The sequence below is a fragment of the Mobula birostris genome, chromosome 7 (assembly GCF_030028105.1).
Source record: "Mobula birostris isolate sMobBir1 chromosome 7, sMobBir1.hap1, whole genome shotgun sequence".
Classification (NCBI taxonomy): domain Eukaryota; kingdom Metazoa; phylum Chordata; class Chondrichthyes; order Myliobatiformes; family Myliobatidae; genus Mobula; species Mobula birostris.
Genome location: NC_092376.1, coordinates 32,914,935 through 32,935,719, shown reverse-complemented (window position 1 = coordinate 32,935,719; position 20,785 = coordinate 32,914,935). Strand labels below are relative to the sequence as shown.

The 20,785-nt window shown below is 39.8% G+C and overlaps 2 protein-coding genes across 2 annotated transcripts in view; both read left to right on the top strand.

The window, feature by feature from the left end:
* Positions 1 to 13,002, top strand: part of LOC140200101 (FRAS1-related extracellular matrix protein 2-like) — a 207,465-nt gene extending 194,463 nt beyond the window's left edge. Inside the window, exons 21-24 of the mRNA XM_072262865.1 lie at positions 189 to 315; positions 1,447 to 1,634; positions 2,264 to 2,410; positions 10,485 to 13,002. Of these exons, the coding sequence (XP_072118966.1) occupies positions 189 to 315; positions 1,447 to 1,634; positions 2,264 to 2,410; positions 10,485 to 10,979 (957 nt within the window). The 3' untranslated portion in view covers positions 10,980 to 13,002. The remainder of the gene's footprint in view (positions 1 to 188; positions 316 to 1,446; positions 1,635 to 2,263; positions 2,411 to 10,484) is intronic.
* Positions 13,003 to 16,092: 3,090 nt separating this feature from the next.
* The window catches only part of LOC140200695 (high-affinity choline transporter 1-like), a 42,940-nt gene continuing 38,247 nt past the window's right edge, over positions 16,093 to 20,785 (top strand). The window contains exons 1-2 of the mRNA XM_072264273.1: positions 16,093 to 16,188; positions 20,170 to 20,364. Coding sequence (XP_072120374.1) covers positions 20,181 to 20,364 — 184 coding nt within the window. The 5' untranslated portion in view covers positions 16,093 to 16,188; positions 20,170 to 20,180. The remainder of the gene's footprint in view (positions 16,189 to 20,169; positions 20,365 to 20,785) is intronic.

Here is a 20,785-nt window from a genome sequence, read left to right as displayed (position 1 = left end):
GGACATATTAGTGATTCTACCTGGTGTGGGATCTGCAAGGTCTTTCACTCAGCAGAATAAGAAATTTATATTTCACTCATTATTGCACTCGTAGTGGTTTTAATGACCTAATGGTTTGCGGTGATTTCAATGTATTTTTTCATATGCTTAATGTTTTATCTTTCATCATTTCCAACTGCATCTTCCAGGTGAGCGACCCAGTAGCTGCCGAGTTCAGCCTGAACACTCAAATGTTCCTACTCAATAAGAAGAGTCTCTGGCTCTCTGATGGCTCCATGGGATTTGGAGAAGGCAGTGATGTCGCTTTTGCAGAAGGTATGCAAGACTGGCCACAACGCTTTGCAGGAGCAATAAAGTGGGCTAAAACTAAATGTTGTTGTTTTTCAAAATGTAGTTCCCTAGCTCAGTCCAGCAAGGTACAGAAAAATAAACATATTAGTCAAATCAGAATTAACAATATTTATTTGACTAGCTGATGTATCTATAATCTCTAGGGGAGTTTTGTCAGGATACATCAAAGTAACACTATAGATTGCTAGATATGATAACATGGAGATTATGTTCCTGGACTGATGGTCTGGAGATAACACAGATTTCACAATAGCAGCTGTAAAATTTAAATTCCCTTTTTAAATGAATCTAGACTCTTTAAAATAATAATACTGATAATGATGTTCATGAAAGTGTTGGTTTGTTGTGAAAACATATTCCTTCAAGGAATTTTCTTTACCCAGTCTGGACTATATACATATACTTACTGGCCACTTGTATATCTAATCAGCCAATCCTGTGGCAGTAATTCAGTGTATAAAAGCATGCAGGCATGGTCAAGAGGTTCAGTTGTTTTTCAGGCCAAACATCAGAACAGGGAAGAAATGTGATCTAAGTAACTTTGACCATAAAATGATTCTTGGCATCAGATGGGGTGGTTTGAGTATTTCAGAAACAGCTCATCTCCTGGTATTTTCATACACAACAGTCTCTAGAGTTTACAGAGAATGGTGCAAGAGACAAAAATGTCCAGTCAGCGTCTGTTCGGTGGGGGAAAGTGCCTTGTTAATGAGGGAGGTTATAGTAGAATGGCCAGACTGGTTCAAGCTGGCAGGAAAACAGCAGAAACTCAAATAACCATGTGTTACAACACTGGTGTGCAGAAGAGCATCTCGGAATACACAATTCATCAAACATTCTTTTCTCAGTTCTTCTACAGGAGATACCTAATAAAGTGGCCACTCTAGATATTACTCTAGCTCTGCATCTGTGTGGTTGACATTTAAATGCCTTGTACTGTACTTGTGTCAGTAAGAGTAAAACTGTTGAAGCATTGCACTGCATTTAAAATAACAAGAAAATATTTATTTACAACTGGAGAGGAGGTAGCTTGGTCACATGCACCAGAGGTGAAAGTCTCACCACATTCCTGACTGAAGTGCATTTCTCGTGCAGGATCAGTTGTCTATGGACGTGTGATGGTTGACCCTGTACAAAATCTGGGAGACTCGTTCTTTTGTAACATTGAGAAGGTATTTCTGTGTACTGGAGCTGACGGATATGTTCCCAAGTACAATCCACCAAATGCTGAATATGGCTGTCTGGCCGATTCACCTTCTCTCTTGTACAGATTCAAAATTCTGGTAAGTCAGTTAATCGCTTCCTTTTGTGCTGAGAGAATTCAGCAATTCTGCTCTATTACCCCTGTGTATTGTGGCTTTTTAAAATATCCCTGTTCCTCTTCATAATGTATTGTTAAGCCCGCAGCCAACCCCTCTCTATTACCTTGTACTGCACTGCACTATAAACACTTTAAACCAATTTTGTAATGTTGTTTACATTGTAAATACATGCTGGTATTTTTGTACATTTTATTCTATATCTGTACTCTAACCTCTGACTTTATTTTTATGGAGTTCTTTATTCTTTATAATCGTTGAATGGTGTTTTTCGTTGCACATCATACCTTGACACTCCACAGCAGATTCCTAATACATGTAAATGTATATGGTGAACAAAATTGATTATCGATCCTTGATTAGGAGGCTCCTTGATTTTGTAAATCGTGAATGTAGCATTGACAAAGATAGATAAATAATGTTTTGAGGAATATAAAAAAAAGTAACTGAGCAAATCAACTATTATTGCCACTTGAGCATATTTTGTTTCTGTTTTGGATTGGGTTGCTCTTGGCCCAGTATAATTTGTCTTCACAGTTACAACTTTTTTTCCACTGACATGTGAGCAAAGCTTCTGCTCTTTGTTATAACAGGATAAGGCCCAACCTGAGACACAGGATCCCTTCTTTGGAAATGTGGCATTCAATGCTAGACTTGCTATTGATGACGCTGAAGCCCTGGCACTTGCCACACAGCCTGGCTCTGATGGCTTCCGTTTGGATTCCTCTCCACTCTTCCAGGTATGAAGTAGATTTTCAATGGGTGTGTGCTGTGCAGGCAATTATCAGTGATACCTCTTCCTTAAAACCAGTTAGGAGGTTCTTTGTGCTGTTTTATTAAGAAAACAATGGAATATGTCATTATTTCCCATTCTGAATTGCATTATGTCATTACATAATAGAGTGGATTATGGTTAATTGGACCATTGGTTAATTGGGGCAGCCACTTATTCGTAAAGAGAAAACACTAATCATGAAAATTGCCAGGAATACCTTCAATTATTTGGGACACTGTGCCCCTTCATCGAGGCAGGAGGCTATTGCCGAACTAGCTTCAGTCACGCGCACTTGTGTTGCCGTTAGATGCTACACAGTTTTTCCTACACAGAGCAAAGTGTTTTTAAATAGTGTCAATAGTGTGTGTTTGTATTCAAAAAGAAGCCATCTTTTTCGCTGATAGTAGGCGAGAAATAAGCAGCAAGACAATTCTGAACCGTTTTGCTCACTGCGGTTTCAAGCATTCAGGCTTGGAGATGCCAGAAACAGCCGAGAGTGAAAATAAAACAATTTCACTACTTCAATAAGTTAGAAACTGTGTAGAATTTGAAGGTATCGACAGCCATCTTGTAGGTTACAATGAAAAAGAAGATTTGGAGGATGCAATCATTGATAGCATCATATGAAGGTAGTCCATTATCTCCACTTGTTGTCTGCATTGATTTTGTTCCTTGCGTACACTGGATCAATTCCTCCATCAATAGCTATTAAGGACTAATACATAGTTTTATAGTACTGTAGTAATATTGGTAGTATTCTAATTTGTTCTGTATTTCATTTAAATACATATGTTGTTACTCAGCTTGTCTTTTTTATACCTTCTTCACTATTTCTCTGAAACTTTAGCTAATTGGAGCAGCCGCTTAATTGGATTGTTCTCGTTGTGTCCCAATTAACTGGAATCCACTGGGTTTTACTTCAGTCATATTTTACTTAATATATTGTGATGTTAATAGAGTCTTCATTTAATTGCATTGTTGTTCTGTGCATGAAACTTATCACCAGATAATACATCACCGGTACTGGCCACCTAACCCACTTGTGGTCATGGCTTAGGGGTGAAAGGTAAAATGTTTAAGGGGAACATGAGGGGGGACTGCTTCACTCAGAAGGTGGTTAGCGTGTGGACTGAGCTGCTAACAGAAGTGGTGGATGCAGGGTCAATTTCAACATTTAAGAGAAATTTGGATAGGTACATGGGAGGGAAGGGAAGGGGTATGGAGGACAAATCCCATTTCTATAGTGTTCTATGACTCTGACTTTATGAATTTATTTAATGCAAAATCTATTGCCTATGATGTGATTTTTTTTTCTAATGTAGACCATAAAACATAGGAGCAGAAATAGACCATTTGACCCATTGAGTGTCCTCCCCCATTCTGTCATGAATGATTTATTATTCCCTCAACCCGATTCTCCTGCCTTTTTTCCACTTAAATCCTATCTGGAAAATCACAAGGTATTAATCCAATTATGAATATATAGCTTCATTTGTCAATGTACCTTTTACCACCATCCAAGGCTGTTTTGTGCAGCATTCATAATTTAATTTGAGAAATTGATTGGCTTTAAATCTTTACTGTTCCGCTTGGTGTCCTGGGTAAAGTATCCTCTGACAGAACATCAGTTGGACATACTTATGTTCTAATTCTTTGCTAATGTGGTTCAGCATTCCATGTGGTTTAATGATCTGCAGGGACAGATTTTTTTCCATTTATACGTAAAACAAATTTGTTATTCTTTCCATGCAAAATCTTGCACTCACTGAAACAGACTTGTTTCAAATAACCCATTTACAAATTTTCTACAGCATCCACACTAGTCAATACCATCTCTGAACTGAAGTTATGAATCCAGATTAGTTAATATAGATGATAAATAATGGGCACATCTGTATTATTAATGAAGCGTACTTGCTCATTACTCCAGCAAGTATGACCAGCTCTTTTATCCAGTTCTTTATCCGTCTTTTGCTACACACACAGATCTATGCTTACCTATTCTTACCTGAAGAATTTCATTGGACACCGTGGATGGAGTGTGCTACTGTCAGTGATAATTTACCAGATGACATTCTAATAATGCTGCTGTAACAGGCTGGGTTGTTCAGACCCAATCATTCCAGTGTCCAGGAGATGTGGTAATAAGTGAGCAAGCACAACAAAGTAATTTAAACCCAGTTTATTATCATAAAATGGAAAGTACAAATAGATCACATTAGATTAGATTAGATTAGATTCAACTTTATTGTCATTGTGCCGAGTACAGATACAAAGCCGATGAAATGCAATTAGCATCTGACCAGAAGTGCAAAAGAATAGTGTTATTTACAAAATAACTGCGAATAAAAAGTAAGTGCTACAGCACACAAATATAAAAGTACTGAGACAGTACAATATCGGTGCAATACCGCTTAGCGCTGTGATGTGAGGTTCAGCAGGGTCACAGCCTCAGGGAAGAAGCTCTCCCTATGCCTGCTAGTGCGGGAGCGGAGGCTCCTGTAGTGCCTACTGGATGGGAGGAGAGTAAAAAGTCCATGGTTAGGGTGAGTTGCATCCTTCATAATGCTTTTTGCCCTACCCAGGCAGCGTTTATGGTAGATGTTCTCAATGGTGGGCAATTGGGTGCTGATAATCCATTGGGCAGTTTTCACCACACGCTGGAGTGCTTTGCGGTCTGATATGGGACAATTGTCATACCACACTGAGATGCAGTTGGTGAGTATGCTCTCAATGGTACAGCGGTAAAAGTCCGTCAGTATCCTGGGACAGAGGTGAGTTTTCTTGATGCTCCGCAGGAAATAAAGGCACTGTTGCGCCTTTTTGATCAGGATGGAGGAGTTCAGGGACCAGGTGAGATCATCGGAAATGTGGACACCAAGGAATTTGAAGCTTGATACACGCTCCACTACAACTCAATTGATGTAGATGGGAACGTGAGTGTGACTCCTGGCATGCCTGAAGTCCACAATGATCTCCCTGGTCTTCTGGGTGCTAAGGGCCAGGTTGTTATCGGCACACCACGTGGCCAGGTGCTGGACCTCGTCCCTGTAGGCCGTCTCATCATCCCCTCTGATCAAGGGATCATAAAATACTACACAGCAAATCACAGAAATTTCTGGTCCCTCGCTTTCTGGTCACCACTTGGTTGATATCGAGGGAACCCCAATTCCGACTTGTGATCCAATGCACTGATTGCGATTCCGGTCTGGGTGAAGTTCCAACGAAATCTGGGAAGTTCCTCCACGTACTGTTTACAAGTTTCACAAGTGTAGGTCATCAAGAGACAGACAAATCCTTTGTTCTCCTGCCAGTGGTTTCCTTCAAACCACACATCTTGTCTGTCAGCTTACAACCACATTTTCCTCTGGAGAGGAAGACGATTATGTCACCCATTATCTACACTCCTGGCAGAAGTAAATCAGCTCTTGATCGGTGTGTTCAATTTCAACAAAAGGAATTGATTGTCCTGTCATTAACAAAATGGGAGTACCTCCTTTCAAGGGGTGGCTGTTCAAATTATACAAAGCACGGTAACCATCCAGATAAGTATGGACAGGAGTAAGTAAGTGAATTGGCTGGTTTAATAGGCCATTCACTTGTTCAATCAGGTCACTGGCCTGAGGACAATAGAGAACATGAAAGACCCACCGTATACCATTAGAGGCAGCCCACTCTTGTACCCTAGAACCTGAAAAATGTGAACCATTATCAGATTGAATTTCAAGGGGATTGCTGTATGTAGAAACAAGATGTTCTAATCCCCTCAGAGTACCATCCTGATTAGCTTTAGCAGTAGGGATTGCTGTCAAAAGGCCAGAATAGGTGCCCGCCATAGTGAGGAGAGACTGGAATCGCTTCTGTAAAGGAAGGGGACTGACATAATCTATTTGCCAAATCTGAGCAGGGTGCACCCACAGTGAATGGTATTCAAAGGTCATTTTAGAATGTGCTGGCTCTTAATTTGGAAACATAGCCCTCAATTCCCTACCGCTGTACGAGCTATATCAGTGAGAAGGAATAATCCCCTCTGCTTAGACCATTCCATGGTACCCTGTACCCTCAAATGACCAGAAAATTCATGGGCCCACGGAGCAAGTGGCAATAGCAGGATTTGTGTCAACAAAAACGGGTTTGTCAGCAATGTTGTTAAATCTTGTCATCGGCAAATTATCTTTCAAATGGACGGCGACATGATAAACTGTAATGATAGCATGTAATGATCAGCTCCAAATGTCCTTCCATAACTCCACTCTCCATTGCAGATGCCCTACAACAGTATAAGACCACTGGCTCACTAGACAGCAAGTCCATTAGCAATAGCCCAAGAATCAGTCTAAATATGGGCTTCTCTGGTTTCGGGCATAATGTCTGTATGCACTGCTACAAGCTCTACATATTGACTCAACCCATCAGAACCTTTCTTCTTCAAAACTTGTTGGGCGAGAGGCTCAAGGGCAGCAGCCTTCCCACAGCAACTACCATTCTTCCATATCACAGAGCCTTCGATAAACCAAGCGTGCTGCTGCTGCTGAGCAGGAGTTAGAAGGTCATAGGGAACACCCCATGCAACAGGGGACGCTTTGATTGGAGTAGCTTCAGGCATGGGTGACGTAGCCTAAGGGGACTCAGCGACCACCTTCATGTATTTTGTTAGTTCTGTCCAATCCCTTTGACACCCGTTTGGAAATAAACCACTTCCACTTGACGATACAAATCTGTTGTCCACACCCTACCCATCAGAGAGTACCCGTCCCATAATGGGAAGTTCAGGACGTAGAGAGATAAGGGAACTACCCCATCTTGGCTTCAGTCTCTACTGAAGCCCAGAAGCAGGCCAGAAGTCATTTCTCAAATGCAGTTTACCTCGTGGCAACATCAGGATGTTTTCAGAACTGCAAACCCAGAGGCATATTTTTTCCACCACACTTCTGCCATAGACTCCGGACAGCCACATCATCTTTAACAGAAACCTGCAGCTCAAATGGGGGCCCCCCTCTGTGAGGCGACTTGAGTAAGGCAGTGGCCACGACCTCCTGTGCAGCCTCAAAAGCTGATGATTGCTTGGGACCACATAGAAGAGTGAGGTTCTGTCCGGTCACAGCATGCAAGGGTCAGAGGAGCATAGTTAAATAGGCTATGTGGCCAGTATCCCAAAAAGCCATCAAAGCGTAGGGCTTCTTGTTTTTTTTGTAGGGGGTGCTATGTCTAGGATCTTATTTCTGACTTTATTGGGAATTATCCTATCACCCTTGGTCCATTGTATTACTAGAAAATGAAGAGTCGAAGCTGGGCCCTGTATTTCATCGGGCTTAATTTCCCATCCCTTTGATTGCATGTGATCAATCATGTATTAAAGGCTTTGGAAACCTCCTCTTCATAGAATTCCTGCAATAGCACATCATCTATATAGTGATCTCCTTTGATGCTGGGAGATAGAACACTTTCACGCAAATCCCATGTCACCACAGTATGGTGAATAGTTAGGACTATGGGCAATCTTCTTTTGAAGTCTTGAATTCCACAATTTTACAACTGTACAATTTTATATTTCCTTACCGCGTTATTATAATGTCATCTAGAAAGAGGCCATGCACACATCAAGTCTAAAATCGATTTCCAATCATTCCCAACAGTTCCAATGCCCTGCTTCTTTCTCCATGAATTGCCTATCACGTAACCCTTCATTAAACACCATCATTCCTACAGTAAACACGAGGAATTCTGCAGATGCTGGAAATTCGAGCAACACACATCAAAGTTGCTGGTGAACGCAGCAGGCCAGGCATCATCTCTAGGAAGAGGTACAGTCGACGTTTTGGGCCAAGACCCTTCATCAGGACTAACTGAAAGAAGAGCTAGCTCGAAACGTCGACTGTACCTCTTCCTAGAGTTGCTGCCTGGCCTGCTGCATTAACCAGCAGCTTTGATGTGTGTTGCATCATTCCTACAGTCCTGATTGATAAGCTACAGATCCTGGGTCACTGTACCTCCCTCTGCAACTGGATCCTTGACTTCCTAACCAGAAGACCACAGTCTGCGGATTGATAATAATATCTCCTCGCTGGCGCACCTCAGGGATGAGTGCTTAGCCCACTGCTCTACTCTTTCTATACACCATGACTGTGTGGCTAGGCACAGCTCAAATACCATCTATAAATTTGCTAATGATACCACCACTGTTGGCAGAATCTCAGATGGAGATGAGAGAGCATACAAGAGTGAGATATACCAGCCGGTTGATTGGTGTCATAGCCCTCAACGTCAGAGCAAAGAGCTGATTGTTGACTTCAGGAAGGGTAGGACAAGGGAACACGAACCAATCCTCATAGGTGGATCAGAAGTGGACAGAGTGAGCAATTTCAAGTTCCTGGGTGTCAAGATCTCTGAGGATCTAACCTGGTCCCAACATATTGATGCAGCTATAGAGAAGTCGAGACAGCAGCTGTATTTCATTAGGAATTTGAGGAGATTTGGTTTGTCACCTAAAACATTTGAAAACTTCTATAGAGCATTCTGACTGGCTGCTTCACTACCTGGTATGAGGGTGGGGGAGGGCCATTACACATGTTCGAAAGAAGCTACAGAAAGTTGTTAAATTAGTCAGCTCCATCTTGGGTACTAGCCACCATAGTATCCAAGACATCTTCAGGGAGCGGTGTCTCAGAAGGCAGTGTGCATTATTAAGGGCCTCTGTCACCCAGGTCATGCCCTCTTCTCAATGTTACCATCAGGTAGCAGGTACAGAAGCCTGAAGGCACACACTCAGCAATTCAGGGACAGCTTCTTCCCCTCTGCCATCCGATTCCCAAATTGAACCCATGAATACTAACTCACTTTTTTTATTATTTGTTTTAGCATTACTTTTAATTTAACTGTTTAATATACAGTACATATATATACTTACTGTAATTGATTTACTTATTTATTCTTTTCTATATTATTATGTATTGCTTTGTACTGCTGCTGCTAAGTTAATAAATTTCACGACATATGCCAGTGATAGTAAACTTGATTCTGATTAGCGCATTAAAAATAGAAAAGGAACAGACTGCATAGCATTAAGAGCCTGCTCTGCAATTTAGTACCTTCAATAATCTTTGACATCTATCTTGCCATATTTGCCTTTCACCCTTTACAGCACACTGCAAAACTCTTGCTAATTCTCCTTTAAAAGATTCCCTCTTGTCAGATGTTGTGTAAACTGCAAGCATATGCTACCACTCTACTTTCACCAGGTCTCTCTTGTGCTGTTGAAATCAGCCTTCCCTGAATTTGGGATCTTAACTTGAGGACCAACCTTATTCCTTTCACTAGTTACCTTGAAACTTACAGAATTAATGTCACTGTTTCCACAGTCTTGCTCATCTAAGTATTCCCAGCCTTCCCTAAAAAAAAGTAATTTATCCTTGTCTGTGCTGAATATCTGATCCCTCATCTAGTTCTTGCAAAGGAATAACTTCTCACCATCTAGTCTGCCAAGCCTCGTAAGAACTTTGACTTTTCAGTAAGATCATCATTCCTTCTTTGAAATTTCAAAGAGTTCGACTCAATCTCAGAAAAGGTAAAGCTTTGTGCTCCCTTCTACACTACTTAATATGACACCAAATGGGATATCACCTGTACACTTGGATAAGCAACTTACTTTGCCTTAAAAAGTTAATGTATGGGGTGAAAAGCTCAAGTCCCAGGCAGATACAATAACAAAATAAAGCAAACAATTAATTTTTACAAACCAAATAAATCATAAGGAAATTTTTTTGTTTCTAATATTTAATGATTACATACATACAGGGAACAGTATATACTTAAGACATGTAATCTGCCTGAAATTAATTATTAATATGCCAACACAGAATATCATAAATGTTCTATGCGTACAACTATTAGTGGCTACTGACATCTTCTGATGAAAAAATAGGTCATTTTAAAAGTCTTTCTTTTAAACTAGTTGCAAACCTATCTTTTGCTCATTTAGTTTTCTCTTCATTTTAATAAAGCCTGACATACAATAGCTACATGTTACCTTTTACCTCTAGGTTGCTGCTGGGCGAGAGTGGTATATTCATACCATTTACACTGTGCGGTCTAGAGAAAGTGCTTCCAGAGGGATTGGAAAACGAAGTTTGGAATATCATATTCTGTCACACTCTGAAAACTGGAGCTCAGGTTCACGTCAGCGTCGATCAGTCAGGGAAGCTTCAGCACTTGCTGAGAACATTGGCGTTGAGAACAACCGAGGAACTAACATCCAGCATATTGCTTTGAACCGGAGCAATAGGAAGCAGGTCGTTGAGAAAGTGATTTTCCCTGAAGGAGCTGTTGCTAAGTCACCAAATGATAGAGGTGACCAAGATGGCAATATTCCCATTATTGCAGGGTTTGCTGCCTTGTTACTAGCTATTTGTGTCATCATTATCATCATCCTTATGCTGAAACGGAAGAAGCAATCAGGTAAGGCTGAATACAAGAAATCACCCTGCGACAAGATTATGACTGCACAAAATTATCACAATGATAGTTCTGAGGTTTGAATACCTCGCAGCTAGAGTTCAGCCAACCACAAAGTGCCTCAGAGGACTTGATCTGTGCCTTATTACAAAGACCGGAACTTTATTTATCCAATGAACATTGACACAAGTCTCCAACTGTTGAAACTTGAATGTTTGGCTTTGGAAGCCATGCACATTGTATTCACTGAAACTCGATCAAGGGTCTCCAGTATCATCTTTTGCACAGAATTCAGCAAGTGACCTGAAATGCGCTGTGTACCAAAAAGGCACAGTATGAACTGCAACACAGGAGGGTAGTGGGAGGGGAGTCTATACTTTTATAAGATAGTATTTTCACAAGTCAGGATTAAAAGACAAAGGTGCTAAGTTGTCCTCCTGCCGAAAGGAGATTTATTAACTTGTGTAGATGATGGTAAAAACTGGCGGTGCAGTAGATAAAAGGCTCAATATATCACATTTTTAATTTTGCTTTTTTATTTCAGTCCACAAATGAATTAGTGACCATTTTATATCAGATTCTTGCAACTACAGTAGGTGCATGTCTAATAGACCCACCACTAATGAAGTAAATACATTACCCATTTTACACCATTTAGCTCAGAAAGAATCAAATACAGAGGAAAGTAACTTATATTGTTGTGCTCACTGGATAAAAGTTATTCAACTAAAAAAAATGTTTATTAAATTTTAGCTGTTTGGTCCACCTAAGAAGATTGAGGTGCTTTGATTTCATGCCAGTAATTTCTAAGTTATCTACCTGGTGCTTTCATGTTGTGTATTCTTTTTTAGAGTTTCTTGTACAGGGCTCTGTTTATTCTGGTTATATTTTGTTTTGCTTTTGACTGCAGCAAGTATATGTACGACATGTGTGCCACCATCATCAGTTGCAACTAATACCTTGTGCTACATGCAAGGATGGTGGGTGTAAAATATCCAAAGGGCCAGGTTCAGGGTACATAATGTCTTGAATGACACAAGGATATGAACTCCTTAAGTTTAAAATAAAAGCACCACATCATATTCTTGTTAACAAATGTGAAAAAATTTGCCTTGGGCCTTTTCCTTGAGTTTTTTCCTTATCTACAGAACAGGGTTAGACCAGGATCTGGTAATCTCTGCACTGAATAACATTAGACTGAATAATTAAATATGTTATAGTTTTGTGCAGCATAGACTAGAGTGGTCACTGTACCCATCTGGCACATTGATACCATAACGTCATAGGACTTTTATTAATAAAAGCCATGGTGAACCTATTATGCTGTGATATTTGGGCATAATTCTAATTTGTCTCGCCAAGTATGTTCCATCAGTATATAATCACCAGGGATTTACCATTTAATTATAGGGTTAACAATCATCTATCCATAAACAAGCCCCTTTATGATATCGATCCACACTTCTTTTCAATTTTGCGTGAATATGTTAATGTTCACACATGAAATGTTACATTTTATTATGATCATATCAACAACACTGGTAACTTGATTTTATGTGAGTCCGCAGGGTAAACATTATTATTTTAATGTAGGTTTTGTAACAACATATTAGACAAATGTTGCTGTGAAAATGCTTTAAAGTGCACATCTAATTGAGGCTCCATGACCATTTTGTGTATAAGCCACACATTCACTGATATAATTCACTGCTCATTCTGAGATTTCTAGTTCCTGCCTTTTTATGAACCATCTATTTCCAGTTCATTTTTTAAAATAGCATGTATGTATTGTTCTTTGTGTACTACTGTATTCAAATTATTTGGAATGGGCAAACTATGCAACCTACAGCAAAAAAAAACATTTAAAATTTTCAACTTGTTAAAATTACAATATCTCTCATCTATTTTGTTTGGAACCATTTTTGTATTCAACTGGGAGGCACTAGGAACTACAGCAAGATTAGTGGATATTAGTTTTCTGGGGAGTATCTTTCTTGATTTCATTGTAAGTATTTGTGCCATTCAAAAAGAACATTTGTAAACAGAAATCACTTATAGAAATGATGTGGAAGTTGTATTTAAACACCACGTCATTTTAACCTTCCATTGGCTTATTTTTTAGTTTTGCTCATATTGCAAACAAATAAAATATTTGTTCTCCTATTTTTACTGAATAGCATTGATTTTAAAAGAATAATTGTTCAAAACTTTCTCAAGTGTCATGCATCTTTGTTTCAATGCTCTGTGCAATAAGATTGTGTCTAATTGAATTTGAAAACCTAACAGTTCCGTGTAAATAGTATTATTTGTCAGAGGTTGCACAGAGACCCACTCAAAAATCACCATCCTGTTTCATTTATAGATGAAATGGCATTGTTTAACAAGTTACTTTTAAGGTAGTTCATGCGTGGCGGAAATACAGAAAGATTGTAAAAGTAATAGAAAATTTTAAAAAAGGCATATATTGGAAATCTGAAATAAAAATGACAAACAATGTAAATATTTGGCAGCTAGGGCAACATCTGTAGAGAGAAAGAATTCAGGTTGAAGATCCTTCATTTAAAATAGAACTTAGTTATATACTTCTAGCCAAATCTTCAAATCGACAAATGTATACTCTCTATTAACATTTAAGAAAGTCTTAGATAGGCATATGGATAATAGGGAAAATTACCATATGGAAGAGGGAAAGGTTAGATTGATCTTAGAATAGGTTAAAAGGTCAGTACATTGAGGGCCAGAGAGCCTGTTCTGTGCTGTACCATTCTAGTTCTTGACCCAGACTTATTTATCCTACATAGTTAGACAGGTCAGAGGGATGAATTGTAAGTTATAATAGGGCAAAAATGGCAATGTTTTCTTGGAAGTGTTCCAGGTCCACTTGCACAAGCTGGCTGAAAGTACAACAAAGTTCCATTCCAATGGGTTAAAAGGATTGAAAATCGGGTGAACCACAGCAATACCTGAGAGCAGCTTTACGGAAAACCTTTGACCTTTGCGTGTGATTGGTTTACAATTGCTTTAAAAACAAGCAAGTTTACAGATAAATGGAAAATACTCGGCAAACAAGGTAAGACCTGTGAAGAGAGAAACAGTTAATATTTCAAAATGATGACTTTTTGCCAGATTGAGAAGAAGTTTTAAACCTGTTAAACATGGTAGAGAAAGAAGGATGTCAAAGAGAATAAAACAGAAGGTTTATGATAGGAGGAAGTAACAGAAAAATTGGTGGTGCCAGCTAAAAGGGAGTGATAAAGTTTAATGAATATTGAAAGGTATAGCTGCAGGAATGTAAATATTAGGAGATTAATTAAATCCAAAATTACTGGATTAGAGGGGGAAACTGGATGCAATGTACAGGCTGACCATCTGAAATTGGCTAAATTCTCCTGGTAATTTCAGATTTGATTCACCATCTCCTACTTGTGCAATGATGCCCTCAGTTACTCACTACCCTTGACCACCACTTTTCGGCATCTGTCACAGGAATAAATTACTAGGAAGCCCGAGGAAAAGATTAAAGGATCTGAAAACTGCCTTCAGAAATGCAGCATCCCCACTGGCTCCTGAACATTCCTGGCCCATGCTTACCCCTCAGTGAAGAAGTGGCATTCGGGATGGTTTTGAGCATCTCAAGTCTGTGCACTAGGTGCACACCAAAGGCATGCATGAGCACGAGAAAGAGTGCACCACCTCATGAATCACCTACCCACCCACCCTGTCGGACATTCCTTTCATGTCTTTGGGGTGGGATGGTTGATATTTTGTTCTCACATTGGCCACATCATACAACATAGTACAACGCAGTACAGGGCCTTTGTCCCACAATGTTTTGCCTACCGACATAAACATCAGTCAGCTCAGAACTCACAGAACTGAAGAGGAAGAAAGTCATTCTTTACCCTGAGGAAGAATGAAGGCATCACAAAGTGTTCAGACCTTTATGAGGAAATGATTTATACAATTACTGTTTAACATGATCCAGTATCCAAGTTTAGATATTGTGGCAGTCAATTCAACAGCTTGTTAAAACTCTTGGTAAACTTTTAAACTGATGCCTAATGAAGCTGGTAGCTATATATGAACACCAACCATCTGCTGGAAATATATAAACAGCTAATCAAGTATTCTGCTGTACAAACTGAAATCCTATGACTGCCATAAACCATAACAGACAAAAGAAGTCTGTGAATAACTATGACAACTAATTGTGGATCTGTGAAGGAATTTCATCTGGATAAATTGAGAGGAAATAGAAAAATTAGATTGGGAAGACTACTGTATATCTACAAAGAAGCCATTTAGCAGGAATAACTTCTGAAAACAATTAAATTCTTGATAAATTCCTATATCTCTGAAAGATTCTGTTGTTAGTTGTTTTTAATTCAGGCTTTCTTAACTATCATTTGAAAACTCCTTACTCCATTATGAATAGAAGTACATTAGCTGATTTTAATTACTGCAAGGCAAGTTCAAAAATTTTGCTTACTTTGCTATTTTTAGGGAGGAAAATAAATGTCAAATAAATCATCTGAAATTTGGTTTTTTATCTGCTTAGCAAAATAAACCAAATAAGCATTTTCTTTCCTCAAATCAAAATCAATCATTTGTCACCAAAAGTGTTTGTATTCTTTCCCTTCTAACGGTCTGTGCATATATTATTTGCAGCAGTAAAGTTGCAAAGGAATATCTTCAGGATCAGTCAATGATCCACCAGGAACAATTCAATCTGACTGAAGTAATTTGATTTTTCACGTGCTTCCGAGTTTCACTGATGCTCAGTACCGTGCCATGTTTGGGGAGGAATATTTTTCTACACCAATTGGCTGAATTCAAACGATGAAGGCTGTCCTGAAATTTTACCCAATCATATTGGTCTTGAATCATCTGTTCCCTTATGGCTTGTGAAGATTCTTTCAATCTTCAGCTGTTGCAGTCAATTCTGATCAATCTGCTGTAGGTGTGTAGGATATATCTAATACTGGTCTTGATCCCAACTGTGTGGGTTTAGTAGAACAGGATTATAACAGTGTACTGCGGTGTGCACCAAGCACCTAATCTCTGACAGTCCAAAAGTCTAACTCCTTGATAGTCTTGTGGTGACTAAGAAATTCTTATAATTCTTGCTAGTTCTAGTGGAAATTTTCAGAAGTGGTGAGCAACTAGCAGTTTTGTGTATCTGCCCCCTGAGGAGATAAGTGGAGAGGGAATCAAGAGTGATGTTCTACATTCATTTCTGATCTCTGTCAGCTGGTGTTGTACCTGTTTGAATCCGTGCAGCATTGTCTGAAGGTAAGCTGTTTCTTTGTTGGAGTACTGGATACATCTAATGACATGTTTAAACTTAACCATGCATCACCGAGAAAGGATATGAATCGGATTCCTGGTAACACTATAGATGATGTGCTTGAACTATATGGGTAATGGAAATAACGCAGATTGTGCCTGCCTATCCCAAACATGGTTAAGCTCTGTAGTATGCATTTGAATCCCAGCTAGCAGTCTATAATGTGATCTTTGTCTATGGTTAACCGGGCAGATGTGCAGCCTGTGGCTGAACAATAGGAATATGTCATTAGCAGGTTGCTTCCAGAAGCTCATTCCAAATATTAGAACAGTTTCCAGTTGTGGTGTGATACAATATTGAAATATTCTCATGTTTTCAGAAGTACATGTAAGGGGGTTTCGATTTTTATGTTACCGCGGAGGCTAATTAAAATGGCATCTTTGTTATGTTAATCTGGGGAATGCGGCTTTGTTGTGTTAAACACTGAGAAAGTTTGCGCTAACAGTTTGTTTTTGCTTTAGAGTCTGATAAGAGAGTGCTATTAACCAATTGGGATAGTTGTTATGGTTTTGGTGTATTTGAAGATACTGTTTGCGCGGGGTTTTGGGGCAGAAGGTGGGAGAGCGAGACAGAGGATGGACCAGGTGCTGTGAGTCCGCTAACGGGGTCGGACCCCGAGTGGGACGTTCGGTGAGGAGACGGAGACGGACTCGTGTGGAGCGTCTGGTCGACCACCGTTGTTGGTCCCAGGCGGCCGGTCGAGGTGGTCCGAGGGGTCGCAGGGTGAAGAAGAAGGTCCTTGAGCTCCAACGGTTGTTGTGCACGAAGAGATTGAACTTTGATAAGTGTGGCGCCTTTTATTTTCCTTTTATATTTCTCTTTTAATTATATAGTTCCAGTAATATCTATCAACTGTAAATCATTTAATTGCATCTGGTGTATTGTCTGTTATTTTGGCGGGGTGGGGTACCTCACACAGCATCCACACAAACGAATTATCCAGTTTGGTGGGGCCGAGGCTGTTTCCCTAGACGACAGCGAGCCGAGCGACCCTGAGGGTGGCCAGGGGGGCTACATACATTAAATACACAATATTGCACTGTAATTGCAGAAGTTTTATGTCACTGATATAATGCAGAATTATTTTAATCAACTTCCTGATAGTGATCCAGACATAACCCTAAGGCCTTAAACATATGGGTAGAATTACACCATTTGGCTCATCAAGCCTGCTCCACTATTTGATATTGGCTGCTTCATTATCCCTCTCAACCCCATTCTCCTGCCATCTCCCCGTAATACTGGTGCCCTTACTAATCAACAATCTATTAATGGCAGCATTAAATTCACCCGATGACTTGGCCTCTACGGCTGCCTATGGCAATGAGTTCCACAGACTCACCACCATCTGGCTGAAGAAATTCTTCCTCATCTCTGTTCTAAAATGGTGTCCTTCTATTCTGAGGCTGTGCCTTCTGGCCCTAGACTCCCCCACTAACCAAAGCATCTCTACATCCACTCTATATTGGCCTTTCAACATCTGGTAAGTTTCATTGAGGTCACCCTCATCCTTCTAAACTCCAGTGACTATAGGCCTAGAGCCATTAAATGCTCCTCATGCATTAAGGTTGACATTTTTCCAGGGTAGAGGATGGTTTTTGACATGCAATAGTTAACCTTAATCAGGTCTTCAGGCATTCTGAAAGACACTGTCACTATACCGTTCAAGACGGTTTCAATGTAGAAACTTTATGTAGACATAAAGTAATAGAAATAGTGTGCTGGTTGTTTAATAAAGGAAGATTGATAGGCATCCTGCCAGGAGGTAAGAAGGAAGCTATTGTTCCACGTATGACAATACAGGTAGATTAGGAATAGAATATTATTATGAAGTATGCTATTCAAATGTTACTTGAGTGTCACGGCACAGCACAGAAACTGGCCCTTAATTCCAATTGCCTCATCCCAACTAAGATGTTCACCTGAGGTAATCCCACTCACCCGCATTTGGTCCGTATCCCTCAACACTTTTCCTATTTATAAACCTATCCTAATGTGTTGTGAATATTTCAATTGTACCCTCCTCTACCACTTCTTCTGGTAGCTTAATTCAAATACCCACCACCACCTGGGTGGAAAAGGTACCAATTAGATCCACGTTTAAATCTTTCCCTTCTCACCTTAAACCTATGCCCTCTAGTTTTTGATTCCCTTTTCCCTGGGAAAAAGACTGCGCGTTCACCCCATCTATACTGCTCATGATTTTCTGCTCTTCTTAGTCTCTTTTATTGCAAATAATCATGTCCTAGTCTTCTGATCTTTTCCTATAGCAGCTGCCCTTGAATCCTGACAACATTCTTGTAAATCTTCTTTGCATATTTCCAGCTTAGTGACATTTTCCCTGCACAGGACAACTAGAAGTGCACGCACTACTCCAGACAACTGCAACATAATGACTCAACTCTTGTCCTTGACGCCTTGACTGATGAACAGCCACCAAACACCGTGATACTACTTTCAGGGAGTTATGTACTTTTGCATAAATGTCCCTCTGATCTACAACATTTCCCAAGGCCCAGTTGTGAAAGTCCAGCCATCGTCTGACCCAACTACTCATATTTCCATATTAGCCACTCTAGGACCTGGCGTGAGGAGAAAGGTCAAATTGACAGCACTCTCACTAACCCAACTGACCATGAAACTGCTGGCAAGTTCAGCTCACTTCCCATGTCTAAAACATGTCAAGATGAGAGGAGAGAGGAGTTGTGAATTTTGAAGCACCATAGACTCCTAGAGTACTCTACAATATTCCACTGTCAGCCTTAACTAAAGAATTTAGAGGTTCACCCCCACCCTCTGTCTATCCTACATTGGCTGGATTTGTGCTGTTAATGCAATTTAACCTCACTATGGCCACTCGGGATGTATTAAAAGATTACTCTGTTTCTGGTCTTGACTTGCAAACATACCTGAAGCTCTGAAGAGCTAACAATGAACTTGTGACGTACCACTCCACAGACAATTTCTTAACTTTACATTTTACTTCTATCCTTGTTGTCTCTCTGCCCGTCTCTTAATCCACTATTTCCCACAATTGATTTCTCCTGCATCTAATCATAATCATAATAATTTCCAATTTGACCTATTTCCTTCTCTGTTATTCATTTTCCTAGTCCCTTCACTTCTTTGACAGCATCGCCCAAAGCTATAAACCTCTGGCACCTAGGTGGACAAGGAAGTATCACAGCCACCTTCAGGTTTTCCGCCAAGTCTCACACAGTCCCGACTTGGGAACAAAATCCTGGAATTCCTTACCAAACAGCACAGTAGGAGTTCTTTCATGATAAAAATTGCAGCAACCCCCAGAGGGTATTAGGAGAGTGTAATAAATGTTGCCCAGTAACATTAATACATCCCAGAATGGATATAAAATCATTCCATGGTTAAGAAGATAACCATTAGACTCAATATTCCTATGATCTGATTAGCTGGCATAACTTTGACTGATATAAGTCCAGATAGACAACACATCTAAACATATTCCAGTTACAGTACATCATTCTTGGTGTGACTAAAGGTCTTCCTCTACAGTTACAACTAAATATTCAGCTCACTTGCTAAGCACATAAGGCTAAGCGCGAGAAAACAATAATTCTGAGTAGAGATAAAACATGAAAACATTCTCAATGATATTCTAGTGATAGTGAATCTGCTAAGACATCCTTCTCAGAAAATATACGCTGTACATCTGCTAGACAGTCTAGAATGAGATCAATTTCAAGAGTTGCCGAAAACCTCTTTTGTTATCATTCTGCTGAAATATCGTCAACCTGAAATGTTAACCCTTTTTCTCTGTCCGCACGGGCAGCATCATCTACTCTTTCTGCTATTTTCAGTTTTTATTTCAGCTGTCCAGCAGCTTTTTGCTTTTGTATTATTAATTGAATTGTGTTGTGTTTAATTTTTGGCTGTACTTCATACTGCAGGAGAAAGCACTATGGCAGTAAATGTTGCCGGAGCTCTGTCAATGGGCATTTTTTATCTTCTCTTTCTTGCGGTTGGTATCTGGGCTGCAAGAAAAGGCCAAAAAGTTGAAAGAACATATGCAGGTGATCGCTCTGAAATGCTAATAATTGCGGGAAGAAGAATTGGAAATATTCTAGGCATTCTAACAACCACAGGTAATGTGATCTTGTTATTACACTATCTGCAGTTTGTAGTAATTATTGACTCAATAATGCTGGTGTATCAGTTCTGATTTGTGCATGAGGAGACCTAATCATCCACAAATAGTTCTGCAGCTGTAGCATGTGGCAGATCTAAGTTGCACTTTGGTAGAAAATATAAAAATGTATGCTATTTGCTGAATGAGGAGCAAATTCAGAAATCAGAGGTGCCAGGAGACTCGGGAGTACTAGTGCACAATTCCCTAAAGGTTAACTTGCAGGTTAAGTTGGTCTTGGGGAAGGCAAATGCAATGTTAACATTCATTGTGAGAGAACTAGATATAAAAGCAAGGATGCAATGCTGAGGCTTTATAAGGCATTGGTCAGATTGCATTTGGCATATTGTGAGCAGTTTTGGGCATCTAAGAAAAGATGA